Source organism: Sabethes cyaneus, chromosome 1, assembly GCF_943734655.1.
Source record: "Sabethes cyaneus chromosome 1, idSabCyanKW18_F2, whole genome shotgun sequence".
In the NCBI taxonomy this organism is placed as follows: domain Eukaryota; kingdom Metazoa; phylum Arthropoda; class Insecta; order Diptera; family Culicidae; genus Sabethes; species Sabethes cyaneus.
The window spans coordinates 169468457-169484155 of record NC_071353.1 but is presented as its reverse complement, the minus strand read 5'-3'; the positions used below and the strand labels follow the sequence as shown (position 1 = coordinate 169484155).

Sequence of the window (15699 nt, the reverse complement as noted above, 5' to 3'; positions counted from 1 at the left end):
CCTTGTCCCGAACATACCACCGCCACCAAAAGAGCTTTTGCCTTATCGTTTTTGTCCTTGAACGCCGCTTTCTTTGCTTCAGTTGCGTCTTCAGCCGACGGATCCTGTTTCACTGCCTCCAAAACTCCGTGCTAATTGCGTTTCGACTCGAAATTTCCACGCATCGAAACCTTCTCCAGCACACTGAACTACCCCAGCCTTTTTCGCGCTTGTGGTCATTCTGCTCGCTGCTGCCGGAATCTTCAGTTCTTAAAACTTGCTGCTTCTAGAGTCTTTCAAGTTTGGAACAATTCCGAAAAAAAACTGCTTCAAGAATTTTCAAATTACTGTCGAACTGAGCCCATAACCTATGGACGAATAACGAAAATGATGTTTCTTGAACAGTGGTTTATTAGTAACTAAGGAAAAATATCTAGGTAACAGACCTTTAGAACAAATGAATATTAAATCGACTGCTACTTAGATTTGTTTCTTCAACAAGTATCAACATATATTTATAATCTTTGAAATAATATTTTGTTTCGAAAATGCATAGCAAAAATAGAAAAAAAAACTCATCGAAATCAACGAAATATTCACTTCAATCACGTACAAATTTCTTGGAAAAATCCCAGAACGTAAATAAACTGAAAACACATAATCTTTGCAATATTTTTTGTTTCGTAAATCAGCAAAATTTGAAAAAAAACTCACTGAAATCAATGAAAGATTCATTTCAATCACGGACAAATCTCTCGAAAAAAGCAGAAAACGTAAATAAACTGAAAATACTTTATCTTTGGAGTAATATCACTTGTTGCGTAAATGCTCAGCAAAAATAGAAAAAAAAACTCAGCGGAATCAATGAAAGTTATACTTAGATCACGGAAAATCACAAACGTAAATAAAAGCTCACTGAAAAGCGAAACACCGGCCTCAAAACTTTTTTTTGTATGAATGAAACTTTCTTCTTATTTCGTATGAGAAGAGTAAAAAACAATTTTATCCTTACTACTTGTTAACACCGTTGTTTGCCTCACAACGTCGCTAGAATATAATATCGTAGTAGGTTGCAACAAAGGCATTGCAATTTTATATGGAAAACTAATTTTTCGAGTTTTCCAATCTCTACAGTAAATTTTCCAATTTTCCAAAAGAAGCACGCAATTCGGCTGGAGTTGATAGATAAATAGATAACGATATTGTTTATAGATACATGGCTTCATGAATAGTGCTTGAGGCCAATAAAGAGCACCTCCATATTATTAACTCATCTAACTGTGGGACACTTTAGCGCAAATCTTTACCAAAAACCCTCAACGATGAGTAGATCTCGCTCGATTTGTTCACTATTGACTTATTGGCCCTTTTGAAATGTTAATCGAAAAAATTTAATGCACCTATTATCATTATGTATTAAACAGATTTATTAGCAATCATTAAATAATAACTAGACGGTAACAAACACCAAAACATATCACACAATTTTCACTTTTAGACCACTACTGTGTCCACGTTTAGCTCTTCGCCTTCTTCGGCTTCGACCAGAGCGACATCCCGGCCGGTAGAAGATACAGCGCGGGCAAAATGCCGCTCTGCGGAATGGTCACATTCGACAGCACCCGGTTCAGCTCGGCATCGTTCCGAATGGCACACATCACGTGCCGCGGAATGATTCGCTTTTTGCGCAAATCTAGCGCATTGTTACCGGCTAGTTCGAGAATTTCCGTCGTCAGGTACTGCATTACGGCCGTCAGGTATACGGATGCACCGGCACCGATCCGCTCGCCGTAGCGGCCGCTTCGCAGCTGCCGATGAACCCGAGCTACCGGAAAGCTGAGATCTGCACGACGCGAACGGGACCGCCGCTGTTTTGCTTTGGAGCGTGTGTCCATGTTTGGCTGATAACGATAACGATATGATGACACACACCGGCTGCGTATAGATATTTTGCTGATCCACAAAACTTTTCGATTCGATTTAAATACCCTACCAGGACTGGCGTCGCAGTGAGCTGTGCGTTTGCTTTTTGTATTCGCGGCGGCTCTCACACGTGCTCGATATCGCGCATCATTACAGAAAAAAACAACCGCGTCGCGGACGCGGTTTCCGAGTGAACCGAATGAATCGAATGTAAGACGGGAGAGAATTGCTCGGTTTTCGTGAACGTACATGTTGTCTATATCAGCAGGGTTAACGATAGCACAAACCATTTTGGCCGGTTGTTCATGTAAGTAAATAGTTTGTACGAACAATACAGAGAAACGAATGAATGTGCTGCCATTCTGTCTGGAGCTAGTGGGCAGCAGCAATCTCGTTTATTCGTGGTTCCGTTGAAAGTTCTCCAATTTGATTTTGTTTTTTTTACGGACCAAGTTCTGATATCACCTTTCCACGGACCACATGTACGTTCGTGAAAAAATTACTCAAGTATCTCTCCTTCACGGTCCGCCGGTTCACTCTCGCGCTTTGCTGCGATTCGCGATACTAAAAAAGCAGACGCACAGCTTACTGTGACGCCAGTAGGGCATTTAAATCCAATCGCTGTTTGCTTTAATCAGTAGAGATTCTTCACGACGACGGACGTAAATTATCGAAAAAACATGAAAACCCCACAAGCCAAGGCCAAACGGCGATTTCGTTCGAAACGTGCAGGTCTTAAGTTCCCGGTAGTTCGGATCCATCAGCGTCTGCGGAATGGCAACTATGGCGATCGGATCAAAGCTAGTGCATCCGTATATTTGACGGCAGTAATGCAATACATAGCAAGCAGAATTCTCCACTTAGCCGGTAACAATACGTGGGATTATCGGAAGAAAAAAATCATCCCCCGTCACGTGGCGTTGGCCATCCAGAACGATGTAGAACTGGGTCAGGTCTTAGCGAACGGGACAGTTCCGAAGAGCGACATTTTACCAGCTGAGAATTCTTTATGGTTGCCGAGGCAGAAGGCAAAACAAATCAAAATTCAGAAATATTTAAGGTTGAAAATTAAAACATGGGAAGTGTGTGATATTTTCTAATACTGGTTTCAACTAGTTATTTCACAGTTGTTAATAAATTTGTTCAATCTTACTTACTTTACTTTAGTGGTGACGGTCCGTTATCCCTCGAGCACCAGCTGAACGCGCATCGTCGCATTGGATCTTCATTACGACAAATGGTCAGAGTCAATATTTGATCCTCGAAAAGACCGTACATCGATGACATCCGAGAAGTGTCAAGTGATGGATCTGAAAGCTAGACTTTCCATTTGGATGCCTCAAAATTGGCCGCCAAGCTTCCTGAATAGCAGCGATCTCTACTCCAAGTTGATTCAGACCCACAACTTTTCGATAACTCGTCTTGCACAGGATACTATCTCATTGAAGTTCTCTTGGCGCAGGAACCAGACCGAACGATTCTTTCGTACTCCGTTGCGTTAACATTATGCTTCCCATCCTCAGCTCCAAAACGGTTCACCATGTCTCACAATTCGTTGAATTTGACGGCTTTTTGCTTCCATTGGTCAGCATCTCAGGTCATTTACTTATGTGTCCATGTCCGCCGGTCCGGCAGAACAAAGGGATGAAATCAGAGATCTCCACTGCTGACCGGGTAACCACCCGCCATGGCTTTTACCTGTCGCCAGGACAGGTTCTCGTCTACAGCTCGGATGTCGTTGGCTAGGCTGCGTCGCCATGAGCCTCTGGGTCTGTGTTGGCCGACCCTATTCGACCGACGCGCGTCCGACAACCGATCAACCGATCAGTCGATCTGCCAAACCGATCGACGAATGATCGATGGAACGGTGACAAGAGAAACTGTCATCGAGCCGGTGAGTGAAACGAGAAAAACAAACTTTGTGCAAAGGCAGCAGTTGTAAAATATTTAGCCTCTCAAAATATTTGCCTATTCTACTTAAAACTAAAGCTTATCTTAATTTTAAAGTTAGTTAAAGCTATCTTAAACTGTAGTTAAAGTTGTTTGATTTGCAAGGTAATATAAAATTAGATTTGTTTGGCTTTTTGCTTATAATTATCTTAATCTAGCATACATATACGATTGGTGGAACAAGAACTAATCTAGCCTAACGCTAACCTATGTTCACACGGTAAGAGTTAATTATCGCTATGCTACTTAAAATTAAATACTAAAACGACTTTACAGCTAGAGCAAACTTAAAACTACAACACCGGAATATCAAACGTTACTAGGGGAAAATAAACGTGAGTCGAAAACACTACATTAATGTAAAATAGCATGCGCACGATTACGACACGATTACGTTCACATCACATTTATACTACATATAAAATTATTCTATATATACATTAAAACTATACACATTAGCGCTATACAGTCATAGGAACATGTAAACTATGTAATCAACATAAATTAAATTATGTTTCCTGCTTCACAGGAAAATTATAACCTTCAAAATATACAGTATAACCTATTTACGGTTTGGAGATTATAAGTTCGGAAGAATTCCCCCTTTCGGTTTGTCGCATTCGCAACAAATTATAATTTTCGTTTATTCGCAAACGATATAAGATATGTCCGGTCGTGGTAGTGATAAAAGCTTATCGAAAGCTACAGCCAAATCATGCGGCGCAAGTAGTGGAGAAAGGTGTGATCCGGATGAAAGTGTGGTAGAGGTGAACACTACGGATAGAGCGAAGTCAACCGCAAAGAATGCGTTGGGAGATACATGCCAAGTCTGCGAGGGACCAGAAACTAACCAAATGGTACAATGTGACGAGTGTGATGTGTGGAGCCACTTCTCTTGTGTGGGTGTCACGCAGCAAGTCGAGGATCAAAGCTGGATTTGTATGAAATGCCAATCTGCTAAAATCCAGCAATCAATCTTGACTGCAAACCCGAATCGTCTACCACCAGTTGTTTCTAAGGAACCTGCAGGTAGCAAACTATCCGTGAATAGCAAAGACTGTCAACGTACCAAGACACATCCAGCGGGAGTAAAGACTAAGCCTCGTATTATAATTGTTCCTGAAGAATGTTCTACAAATATTAATCATTTGGAGCGAGAATCGAAATTGTCACACCGTTCGTCAAGATCCATTTTGAAGCTGCAGTTGATGCAGTTGGAGGAACAACGAGCCTTTGAAAAGCAGGAAGCAGGGAAGCACCGCGAGTATATGAAGGAGAAGTATAAGTTATTGGAGCAGCTGACGGAAAAATCAGTTTCAGGTTCGAATGTTTCCGAAAGTAGAGTAAAGAGTTGGGTTGATAATGTTAACATCGCAATGAAAGATTCAGCGTTTAATCCCGCTGGGCATTCGACAACTAACCATGCCGATCCTTCCAATCAAAAGTTTATACACGGAAGGGAATTGGGCGAGATTCATCCGCGACAGGATAATCCAAACAGTACACCTCTCTACGGGTACAGAACGCCTGCTATTGCATCTAGCCCATGTGATATTGCCCCCTCCGTTGCACAACCCGTCGTTTTACCCGTTGCTCCATCCGGTGCTCGGTCTATTACTCTACCTGTGGCTCCAGCTTTGTTTCCCCATCGTAGATCAGATCCCTACCTGTACAACCAGTCGACTACTCTCCATGAACTATCGAAAGAGCAAATTGCCGCTCGTCAGGCCGTACCTAGAGACCTTCCAACTTTCTCCGGTAATCATGAGGAATGGCCTGTTTTTATATCAATGTTCCACAGTACCACCGCTATGTGTGGCTATTCCCACGAAGAGAACATAATCCGATTACAGAAAAGTCTGGGGGGCAAAGCGTACGACGCAGTTAACAGCCGTCTTATGCATCCATCAAATGTTCCAGGTGTACTAAAGACGCTGCAGATACTGTACGGCCAGCCAGAAGCCATCATACACTCTCTCATCCGAAAAATCAACGCACTTCCGCCTATAAGAGAGGACAGACCCGAAACATTGGTAGATTTCGCAGTAAATGTCCAGAATTTTTGCGCAACAGTCGATGCATGTTCACTAGAGGAATACATGTATAACGTATCTCTGCTTCACCAACTGGTCAACAAACTACCACCATCGATTAAATTGGATTGGGCACGGTATCGCTACACACTTCCAAGGGCCAATCTGGCGACTTTTGGAGAGTGGATGTACTCTCTTGCGGAGGCCGCAAGCATACTAACAGTTCCACCGTTAGTTGAAGACGTCAAGCCCTTAGCCAGTCAAGGTGACAGCAAAAGAACCAGCGTGTTCCTCCATACGCACTCCGAACCGCTAGATGCGGAATCTAACGCGAAGCAGCAATTGCATATCGACATCTGCCCTATATGCGACGGCAGTTGCCAGAGCGCATCTAGTTGCCAGCGCTTCCTCGGTCTCTCTCGGGAATCAAGATGGGCTGCGGTGAGAGAATTCGATCTCTGCCGCAGGTGTCTCTGCCGACAACATGGCAAATGCAGTGCAAAACCCTGCGGAAAAGACGGATGTTTCTACTTTCATCATGAGTTGCTACATAACGGCAAAAAGATGCAATCGTTCACGAACGTTCCAACACAGGAATCTTCTCCATTTCCAAATCAGGACTTCAGTTCTAAGCAAGGGTGCAATACACATCACTTTGCCTCTAGCGCTGCGTTGTTCAAATATGTCCCGGTTATTCTTCAAGGAAAACATGGCGCAGTGCGTGTATATGCTTTCTTAGATGAAGGATCAGCAGTTACGCTGCTAGAACAAGAAATTGCTGATCAGTTGAAGCTAGAGGGAGATATCAATCAATTGAGTCTTCGTTGGACGGGCGGCACGGAGCGTCACGAAAGCAATTCACGTGTGGTGGACGTGGAAATCGCTGGAACACAGAAGGAAGCTAAACGATACAATCTTACTGGAGTTCGTACCACAAAGGAGTTGCTGCTCCCGTATCAGTCTCTCGATATGGCTGAGGTGACTCACCGCTACGCACACCTGCGCAACTTACCGATAGAATCATATAAGAATGTCCGCCCACAAATCCTCATAGGACTGAAACACGCATCAGTCAGCCTTGTATTAAGGAGTAAAGAGGGTACGTTGTTCCAGCCAATCGGAGTAAAAACCCGTCTAGGATGGACCATCCACGATGTCCTTGTGGATGCCAGTCGAGTGCTTCTCTGTCCGATCCGAGTGTCCAATCCACTTCCATCTACTTTCGCGAATTTCTGTGGCTATCGGCCGTTGAAGACACCGATGATGGAGTTCCTCATTGGATATCCAATTATCAGGCCACCAGGCACCGGTTAATGAATACCTGCTGTTTTTGCGTTATCTCCGCTGAGACGCACTACGTTTCACAGGCATACAGCAGTACGGATTTAACGTTTGAATTAAAAATTCGGGTTTTCGTACGTAGAGTGATCTGGTTTGAGCGCCAAATGTTTTGCAGACCTGCAAAGGCACCCCTGGCCTGCCTGATCCGTGTGGCTATATCAGGCTTGACACAACCATCGGGCGTTCTTTGGCTACCAAGATATTGAAAGACGTCTACCTGCTCAACTTGTTGTCCCGCTGCTGTGAAGTTGGTAGAATTGTCAATGTTCACTGCCATCGACTTAGTTTTTGCTACATTGACTGAGAGCTCTCGGAGAGGTCATCTAACTTGCTCTGCATATCGTTTCGGTGTTGTGCGAGCAAGACAATGTCGTCGGCTAGGTCGAGGTCATTTAGCTGCTCCATCGTTGGAGAATTCCAAAGCATTCCCCCATTTGGTCTACTGTCAATTGCTCCAACTAATATCTCATCCATAACGATGAGAAACAAAAGCGGTGATAAAATGCAGCCCTGTCTCACGCCAGCAGTAACCCTGATGGGGTCGGACAAGACGCCGTCGTGCAAAACATTGCACGAGAACGCCTCGTACTGAGCCTCGATGAGATCCAGCTTGCTGCCGCCGGAGAGTAGCATCGATCTTCTCCTGGATCCGGTTGAATCTCAGGTCAGGTCCAGACAATATGCTGCACATTTCGTGAATTATTAGACGAGCTGTCGAAACGTCTATTTTAAAGCTATATGCTAGAAATAGGACCCCTGGTTCATTCATCGATGATTATTAAAAATTTTAAATTTCGTTAGAACTTCGGTAAAAGGAGTAACCTATATGGCTCATGTATTATTGAACTTACCTGAATGTGAGAAAAAGCCGAAACTTTGGACATTGGGGCTTCTCGCGAGGAACCGTCTTGAAGACGACGGTGAATCGTGTCCACGCGGATCGCAAATGTTTGCTCGCACGAATTGTTCTGGGTTATTATTTTTAGCATTATTGGGTAATTTCACATAAAAACCTGCATTAATCCACCAGCTCTAGACAGATCGCATGAGGGGTTCGTAATTGCCAAAGCCAATGGAATCTTTATATGCAGCTGCTACGCTTCACGAAGATGGATCACGAATCAGTTTCATTATATGCTAGATGAGCTGGTAAACGGCTGGGTCATTCGTGCCATCGGTGCCTTGTGCACTGGGTATAAAACAGACCCCACAGTGGTCCACAGCCTCTTACTTAGCAACTCCTACCCCTACCTCCTCGTGGTACCAGCAGGGATACGGCCAACCTCGGTGGAGATCGAGTAACCAACCCCGATGGAAACCAAGGTCGTATGCTGACAAGGGAGGAGGGCTCCTTCGAGCTTCGTTGGCCCTCCGGCGATACTGTGGGGTTGGTCGCGGGCTTTGCAAGCCTAAACCGCTAAAAAAATCAAAGCAATGGACTTCGTAAGTCATAATAATAACTCTAATCGGAAAGATCGGCAAAGACCCAGGCGACGAAAACGGACTAACGATTGGGAATTAGGAACATGGAACTGTCGATCTCTAAATTTCCTCGACATCGTAGTGCTGCAGGAGGTATGCTTGAAAGCAACGATGGGACGTACGTATAGAGATGGCCATACCATCTACCAGAGGTGCGGCAATACACACGAGCTGGGCACAGCTTTTATAGTGTAATTAACGTGCACAGTCGTCACCTCGGAAGTACCAATGATGACAAAGACGAATTCTACGCGCAGTTGGAGCCTGAATACGACCGCTGCCCAAGACATGATGTCAAAATTATCATCGGGGACTGGAATGGTCAGGTTGGTCAGGAGGAGGAATTCAAACCGGTGATTGAACGGTTCAGCGCTCACCCGCAAACGAACGAAAAGACTTGTCGTCTTCGCCGCCTCCAAGAACATTGCCATACGAAGTACCTTCTTCCAGCGTAACCTCTACCATCGGTACACCTGGAGATCACCCAACCAGACAGAATCACAAATCGACCACGTTCTGATAGATGGTCGGCACTTTTCAGACATTATCGACGTCAGAACCTATCCGGGCGCTAACATTGATTCGGATCACTACCTAATAATGGTAAGGATACGTAATAAACTATCTGTTGTGAACAACATACGATACCGGCGCCCGCCACGGTATAATCTAGCGCGACTGAAGCAACCGGAGGTCGCCGAAAACTACGCGTTATCTCTCGAGACCGCGCTGCCGGAAGAGGGTGAGCTGGATGAAGCCCCTCTTGAGGACTGTTGGAATGCCGTGAAAACAGCCATTAACAGCGTAGCGGAGAACGTCCTAGGTCGTGTGGCACCCAATCGACGTAACGAATGGTTTGACGAGGAATGCCAGCAGATATTGGCTGAGAAGAACGCAGCGCGGGTACAAATGCTGCGTAGAGCAACCCGTCAGAATGTGGAACGATGCAAACAGAAGCGGAGGCAACAAACCCGACTCTTCCAGAAGAAGCGCCACCAAAAGGAGGAGTGCGAAGAACCCGAACAGCTGTACCGCTTTCACGACACACGGAAGTTCTATCAGAGACTCAACGGATCTCGCAAAGGGTTTGTGCCGCGGGCCGAAATGTGTAGAGATAAAGATGGAGGTATCCTGACAGACGACCATGCGGTAATCGAAAGGTGGAAGCAGCACTACGATGCACACCTGAATGGCGTGCAGGCGAAAGACCATGATAGCGGAGGAAGTGACCACATTGGTGTAGCAAGCAACGAAGATGTGCCACCCCCATCGATAAGGGAAGTTAAAGAACCCATTCAGCGGTTGAAGAACAACAAAGCAGCAGGAAAGGATGGCATTGGAGCGGAACCTATTTAAATGGGCCCGGACAAGTGGAAGGAGTGGAAAGATAGGGTTATCTGCCCTATCTACAAGAAAGGTGATAAGCTGGATTGTGAGAACTACCGAGCAATCATTATCCTGAATGCCGCCTACAAAGTGCTGTCCCAAGTCCTCTTTCATCGACTATCGCCAAAAGCCAATAGATTTGTGGGAAGTTACCAGGCCGGCTTCATGGAGGGTTGGTCTTCAACGGACCAAATCTTCATCCTGTCCCAGCGCACCACCTGTTCATCGATTTCAAAGCCGCATATGATAGCGTAAACCGACAAGAGCTATGGAAAATTTTGGACAAAAACGGCTTTCCGGGTAAGCTTACTAGACTTACCATGGCTACGATGGATGAAATCCAGTGCTGTGTGAGAATCTCAGGTGGATTGTCTGACCCTATTCGAATCGCGCAGGAGACTTCGACAAGGAGATGGTCCTTCCTGCCTGCTATTCAACATTGCGCTTGAAGGTGTTATAAGACGAGCGGCGATCGAAATGCGGGGCGCTGGCTCCAATTACAGCAATCCCTGGCGAGACTGACCAGTACATTTTAACTATAAGAGTGACTTTTTGCATTGTCAAGAGTGCTTTTATGGGGGTCATATAGAATTCAGCATGAAGAAAGGGTAATCAGAGGCCTGATAATAAACCCATGCTAAAGTCACTTGACATCGAATGGCCTGATCCTACTAAGATTCGAACCCATGACCACTCGCTGGTCAAAGCAGACTCGGTAACCTTGCGGCTACGGAGCCCCCCAGTAGGACATGTTGCACAACTATCCTGCAAAAAGGATTTTCGTATCGAATCCAGTAGGAACAAAACGAAAGAGGGGCACAGCGAGCGAAGTAGCAAGGCCAGCAATGTGTGTCCGCGGAACTGGAGACCAGCTGCCATGGACCGAATTAGATGGACTCCATCTATGGAGATGGAGGAATTACGTTACGCAGGCCTTGTCATAGGACGTAAGGTCAACAAAGAAATGGAAATAAAATGTCTGACTTCTGGTGACGGGACGGCTACAGAGACTATAGATTGCAGACGCGCCAAGACACTCAAAAACCGCTAAACTTTTGAAACAAAACGGAGTTACCTTTATTTATGAGTCTCTGTAGTGACGGCTCTTACCTTACTGAGATCACTTTTTAATTTATACTTAAAATGATCCAGCCGAAAATTCCAGCAGAAAATTGAACTCTATCAATCAACGTGTAGAGGATTGAAGATCTACAGTCTCTGTAGAGATGCTTGTTACCAGCGAAGCGCTTTATCCAATCGCGGCGGTTTTATCCGGAAATCCGCAATCGCGTACATTGCACTGGTCTTGATCGATTATTAAAATTATGTACTAATTTAAATTCAATAAACAAATGGTGAAAAATATACTTACAATAAAATGTAACTTCAAAATAGAAAAACAAAACTGAGAGCCAATTCATTTTTCGTTAGACCACGTGTGGTATTTTTTTCTAATGTCGACTCGGCGGTTAATTTTCATTTCACAGCCGCACAAGGAATCTCAGCAGCACTGCAGTCCGACAAGTAAAAGTTCACAGTTGATTTATCGTAAGGGATGCCAAGTATAGTTTGCAAATGTCACCATGGCAAAAAAAAACAAAGCTTTTACTTTTCGCCACCGGCGTCTTCCGACGACACGCATAAACTGATTCTGTGACATTTTCTCAAAAGCAGACTCAAAAATTGTGAACTTTCAACACTAACAGTGTTCGTTTGATTTGGTACATTCACAATTCACAATTTTCTAAATGTGAAACTTGTAACACTTTAAAATAAATAATGATTTTACATCTGGCATCTCTGCTCCACAGTGACATAAGTGGTGCAAGCTTGAGTGCAAGTGCATTTTTTGCATTTTTTGCTCCTGCATCCTGCCCTGATGCATTAAAAGTCGCTGTCACTTGACTGCACTCAGTGTTTGTGTTTTTGTTTTGCTTCTTCACTGCCACTGACCAGTCCAGTCTGGCCATTGCATTTGTCGTCGTCATTACATTATTAGTTGTAGAAAAGCTGAATAGTTAACTTTATTTGTGATAGCAATCGTAGTGCAATTGGTTTTTAAGAGTCCTGCATTTAAATACCCGTGGGTTATGTTCCTTAACAAGTGAAACGAACCATTTGCAGATATCCAACTGCAAAACTTTGTGATCAAGTGTTAAGAAAAATTTGCAAATTAAATTACAAGTCCGCTGAGAGAGGGAAATGATAAGCGATTACTCATTGACGTCCTCCGACTGTGACGAATCGAGCAGCTACTTGGAGGACACGACCGAAGACGACGAGGAGGATGTGTTCCTGCAGCTGGCCGGTGCTGCCGAGCAACCGGACGATGACAAACGGACGACGATGGTCACCATCAAGCAGTACGCCCAGAACGTGGTAGATTTTAGCTCCCAGTATGGCAGCGATACGAGCATTTCCTACACGGCTTACAACGTAACCGGGAAGCCTTCCAAGTATCCGGACTATGGTGATTTTCCCGAAACGTTTGCCTTTGTGAGTGGAGCGTAATCAAAAATTTAATGTTATTTTAAGTTGTGTGTTATCTAACTTTTGCTGTTGTTATTATTGCAGCGCACTTACGGTCCCTGGTGGAAGCTGGCACCGTCGGCTGTCAATGAGATTAGTCCGGCACGTGTTGGTAAAAGCGACCTTCATGTGGATGACTTTATCATAGCTCGTTTTGAGGAGCCTGTCTATCCCGATTCGATAACAGTTTTTGAAACATATAACCCAGGAGGCATTGTCCGAATTTGGGCCTACACCGAAGCAGATCAATGGATTTGCTTGTGGGACCTAGCAGAGGCTTCGGACGGTAGTCTATCCCCAATTGCGCGTAACCGCGCTCGACAGTTTTGTCCCCGCCTAAAAGAATGTCCCAATCCTACCCGATACATTCGATTAGAGTTCAACAATAATCGTCTAGAATATTTCACCCAGATTGATGCAATTCTACTCGTGGGTCGAAAGAACGTACCGAACAAAACCCCAAACTTGAAGAAGCTGCAAATATTTAATCTTCAAGCAAACACGATTTCCACTGAAGAGGAGCAAACCTCAACCACGGACAGTTTGTCCAACAGCAGCCGCTGTGCCACTCCTACCGAAGAACCGAAACTTACCCTAGATCAAATGCCGTACGAGATTTTGTTTAAAATCACGTCGTTCCTCGATCTGCGATCTCTGTTCCGCTGTGGCGGTGTTTGCCGCACTTTTCACCAGATCATCGCAGCCAACTCGCTGCTCTACACGGAAGTCAACCTTCGGCCGTACTGGAACTGCGCCACGTCCGGTACGCTGCGTTCGCTGCGCAACCGTTGCGCCTACACGAAGAAGCTGGACCTTTCCTGGTGCGGAACGTTCAACGCGATTCTACCGAGCGAATTCAAAGAGTGAGTATCTACATACCTGTGTGCGGAATTTTTGTCAAAATAGATAAAAATTTAAGCACTTTTGCTTGATCTAACTTTAATTGCTTCTATTCTAACTGCACTTTGTGAAAAACTTATTCGGAACCTAACCACACACTTGTCATTGTCACTAGCAATCAGCCTACTGTGATTGTTCCCTTCAGAAATTCGTGATTTTTGGTTTTAACATTATGCTTTGAACATTTCAGCTTCATGGCCGCCTGCGGCGGCAGCCTCACCCACCTTCGGTTGGATTCCTGTAAATTCATTACCAACAGCCTGCAGACCATCGCAACCAATTGCATGGAAAATTTGCGTGAGCTCACGCTGCAGAACCACACCCCACCGGAGGAAGATTTCGCCGCGCTAGTTCACTTTCGGAACCTGGAGCGCCTAGATCTAAGCCGAACCAGCATCGATACCCTGTCGCTGGTCCGCGTGCTGGCACGGAACGAGAAAATGCGCCATCTGAACATAGCCTTCTGCTCGCTGGATGTCAGCATGGACGAAGTGGCACTTCAGATCTCCAAACACAACCGAAAACTGATCTCGCTGGATATGTGGAAATCACACTCGCTTACCTCGTTCGGGTTGGAAGCACTGGCCAAGTGCACCGAACTGGAGGAGGTGGACTTTGGGTGGTGCCTCCGGGAGGAACCCACGCCCGGTGAGTCGCTTCGTGCCTTGGTTAGAAGTTGTCCTCGATTAAGGAAACTCTACCTGGCGGCTATCCGTGGTCTAACGGATCGCGATCTGGAAGCCATCGCAAACCACTGCAAACAGCTGGAGCAGTTGGACCTGATGGGCAGCATGGGCATCTCGACGGAGATGTGCTACCGGCTGCTGTGCCGCTGCAAACGGCTCCGACTGCTTGATTTGAGCTTCTGTGATAATCTGGACGAGCTGCAGATCGGTCTGTGGCGGGATTGCTTCGACGTAGCAATCAAGCGGAGCCTAATGGACTTCGGACCGCAGCGTGGAGAATTTTGATGCACGGGAAACCGCACCGTTGAGTGGTTGTGATTGTAACTTCCGAAGGCATTCCATTTAACTGAAAGGTAACCTGATATTTTTACATTTCGATTGATAAGAGTGATTTTTACTCACCGATGAGATTAATCTATGATTCGTTCTAAACTAATATTTATTCAAATGACAAAAAAAGAGAAATTGTTCGACTGTATTTGAAGACTCTCTTATGCAAAACAAAGTCTTTCAAAAACCCATGTAAATAACAACAACGACCAGCAAACAATGTTTGATTATTGCTAGGTACTTATTATCTCATCTCTTGTACGATGGTTTTGTCGATGCTTTCGCCGCGCATCAGTTGAATAAATGCTTGTAGCATATTTTAAAAACCCTGCATGTGGATAACGGATGCCCTTTTCCATAAGCCCATGTCTGTTTTGCACGATTCCTTTGAGCCATCTATCGGCCCAACGGTGCACACTTAAACCCTCCTGCGTAAGATGCTTAGGCGTGGTACACAAATTACGTAACGCAAAAATTACGGATTTTTTATCCCCTCCCTCCCCTATGTAACGATAAGTAACGCTTGGCATAACCCCCCCATTAAATTACGTAACGTTGGCCAAACCCCCACCCCGCTTGGCATTGAAAAAAATTCACATAAATCGTATAATTTTAATAAATTGAACAAAATCATGTTAAAAACGACAATCAGGCACTAATCCATGTTGAGGTTAATTGGTTTTCAACCATAACATTGTGTCGCCAGTGATAAATTGGACTTCTGTAAAAACGGCAAACGATTTTTCTTCCGTACCATACATTAAACCTAGTGTCGGAAGTAGTGCGCTATAGCAAATGAGACGTGCTATACAGCACACTACTTCCGACACTAGGTTTAATGTACGGTACGGAAGAAAAATCGTTTGCCGTTTTTTCAGAAGTTCAATTTTGTCCTGAATACACAATATTTGGAAATGTAGTAGGATGGTCTTCATCAGCTACAAACTGGAATTTTCAATTTGAATCTCCATCAGTCTAAATCAACTCACTGTTTCACACCATCAACACGTCCTTTCTTCGTTTTGCAGCTGTTTTTTGGTATTCATAATTTTGTTACGTAACTATTCTTCGGACTCCCCCTCCCCCCTATGTAACAAAAAGTAACGCAAACTTGACCCCCCTCCCTCCCCTCCAAGCGTTACGTAATTTGTGACGAAGCC

At 44.8% G+C, this 15699-nt stretch overlaps 1 protein-coding gene across 1 annotated transcript; it reads left to right on the top strand.

Moving 5' to 3' along the window:
• The first annotated feature begins 12061 nt into the window (after nt 1-12061).
• Nucleotides 12062-14628, top strand: LOC128745145 (F-box/LRR-repeat protein 4). The gene is made up of 3 exons (XM_053842145.1): nt 12062-12590; nt 12669-13486; nt 13714-14628. Exons 1-3 carry the CDS (start codon nt 12297-12299, stop codon nt 14492-14494), a joined length of 1893 nt encoding a protein of 630 aa, XP_053698120.1. The 5' UTR covers nt 12062-12296; the 3' UTR covers nt 14495-14628.
• The last annotated feature ends 1071 nt before the right edge of the window (nt 14629-15699 follow it).

Excerpts from the sequence above, each read along its gene's own strand:
- LOC128745145 (XM_053842145.1), top strand. The coding sequence starts at position 12,297 with ATGATAAGCGATTACTCATTGACGTCCTCCGACTGTGACGAATCGAGC. Across the intron at positions 12,591-12,668 it reads TTCCCGAAACGTTTGCCTTT|CGCACTTACGGTCCCTGGTG; the intron begins GTGAGTGGAGCG and ends TTATTATTGCAG. Across the intron at positions 13,487-13,713 it reads CTACCGAGCGAATTCAAAGA|CTTCATGGCCGCCTGCGGCG; the intron begins GTGAGTATCTAC and ends TGAACATTTCAG.